General features: G+C 58.5%; 1 protein-coding gene across 1 annotated transcript in view; it reads left to right on the forward strand.

Moving 5' to 3' along the window:
* Positions 1 to 1,425, forward strand: part of DOCK1 (dedicator of cytokinesis 1) — a 264,303-nt gene that overhangs the window by 36,166 nt on the left and 226,712 nt on the right. The window contains exon 16 of the mRNA XM_014530148.1: positions 1,278 to 1,381. Within this exon, the coding sequence (XP_014385634.1) occupies positions 1,278 to 1,381 (104 nt within the window). The remainder of the gene's footprint in view (positions 1 to 1,277; positions 1,382 to 1,425) is intronic.

Below are 1,425 nucleotides of genomic sequence, written 5' to 3' on the forward strand. Positions count from 1 at the left end.
TTTCCTTCCTTTGTATCTGAAAGAACTTGTCTGTCGGCGTCTCCCCGAGTAGAACAGGCCTCTCTTGCGCATGTTATACCCGGCGAGCACCGTCTCCTGTCCTGGGGAAGCGGCAGAGAGAAAACACACACTGTCCCTGCCACTCACGGTCCAGCGGGCGAAACTCACCATCAGCAACCACAACACACACATGCACACGCACACACGCACGCACACACACGTGTGCCTGGTCATGTGGTGACAAGCACTGTTGTTTGACTGAGCTCGGGCAGCCAGAACCAAATGCATATTCTGGGGCGTAGTGAACAGACATTCATTCTCTCACGGTTCTGGAAGGCTGGACATCTGCGACCCGGGTGCCAGCACAGCCCGGCTGAGGGAGGCCCCTCCGGGTGGCAGAAGGCGGCTTCTCGCGGTGAATGCACGTGGAGCGGGGAGCCCTGCTGCCCCTATCAGGGTCGGCTCGAGGCGGTCAGAGCTGCAGCCTTAGGGCCTCATTGAACCTTCACACCTTCTCACCGGCTTGTCCCCTACAGTCACCTCTGGGTTAGGGCCCCAACTTACCAACTTGGGGGACACCATTCAGTCCATAAACTATGAAGAACAACAAGGCCGGTGAGGGGAGCATGTGACCAGGCTACTCGCTCGCTGTTTCAGCGGCTGGTCACTGCCTCGTATGCGGGACGTCAGCAGACACTCGCTGGCAGGGAGGGACACGTCTCGCGTGCGGTGCCTGGCGGAAGCACGTTCCTGCCCAGGAGAACAGAGCTCCCCCTCAGTCTGCCTGCGGTTAATGTCAGTGCGCGGGGCCCGGTAGGAATCAACAATCTTGTCTTTCCCATCGAGAGCCAGTGTTCGCAGTGAATGGGCTGCCCTCTGGCTGCCGTTGACGATGGCCTTGTGTCTGCAGACCCTGCCCGTTCCCACCGTATGTGTCCATGTGTTACGGGCACGCGGTCTCCTTAGTATCACTTTCCCAGTGTCACTCCTGGTTTCCGGTCTCGCAGGCTCTTCTTCCACATCCTCCCGGTGCCCTGGGCGCTTCCCCGAGATTCTGATGGGGATCACTCGCTCGGAACTCACAGGTTGACTCGGGCACCGCCCATCCCTGCAGAAGTGTCTTCTCCTGGCGACCTGGTCTCTCTCCACTTATGCTTCCTCTCAGTCTGCGTGCAGTTCTGTCAGGTTGTCCGTCAAGGTAGCCCTGGTGGCATCTGACGTTTCTGACGTCACGTGGCCACGGCAGCCGTGGGAGATGGTTATCGATTTCTTTGCAGCCAAGGATAAATCCGAGAAAATATTTGCACTGGCGTTTGTGAAGCTGATGAGATACGACGGGACGACACTGAGGGATGGCGAGCATGACCTCATCGTCTACAAGGTAGGCGGGGGGCGGGGTAAGGTAGGCAGGGGACAGGATAAGGT

Source organism: Myotis brandtii, unplaced genomic scaffold (assembly GCF_000412655.1).
Source record: "Myotis brandtii unplaced genomic scaffold, ASM41265v1 scaffold725, whole genome shotgun sequence".
NCBI lineage: Eukaryota > Metazoa > Chordata > Mammalia > Chiroptera > Vespertilionidae > Myotis > Myotis brandtii.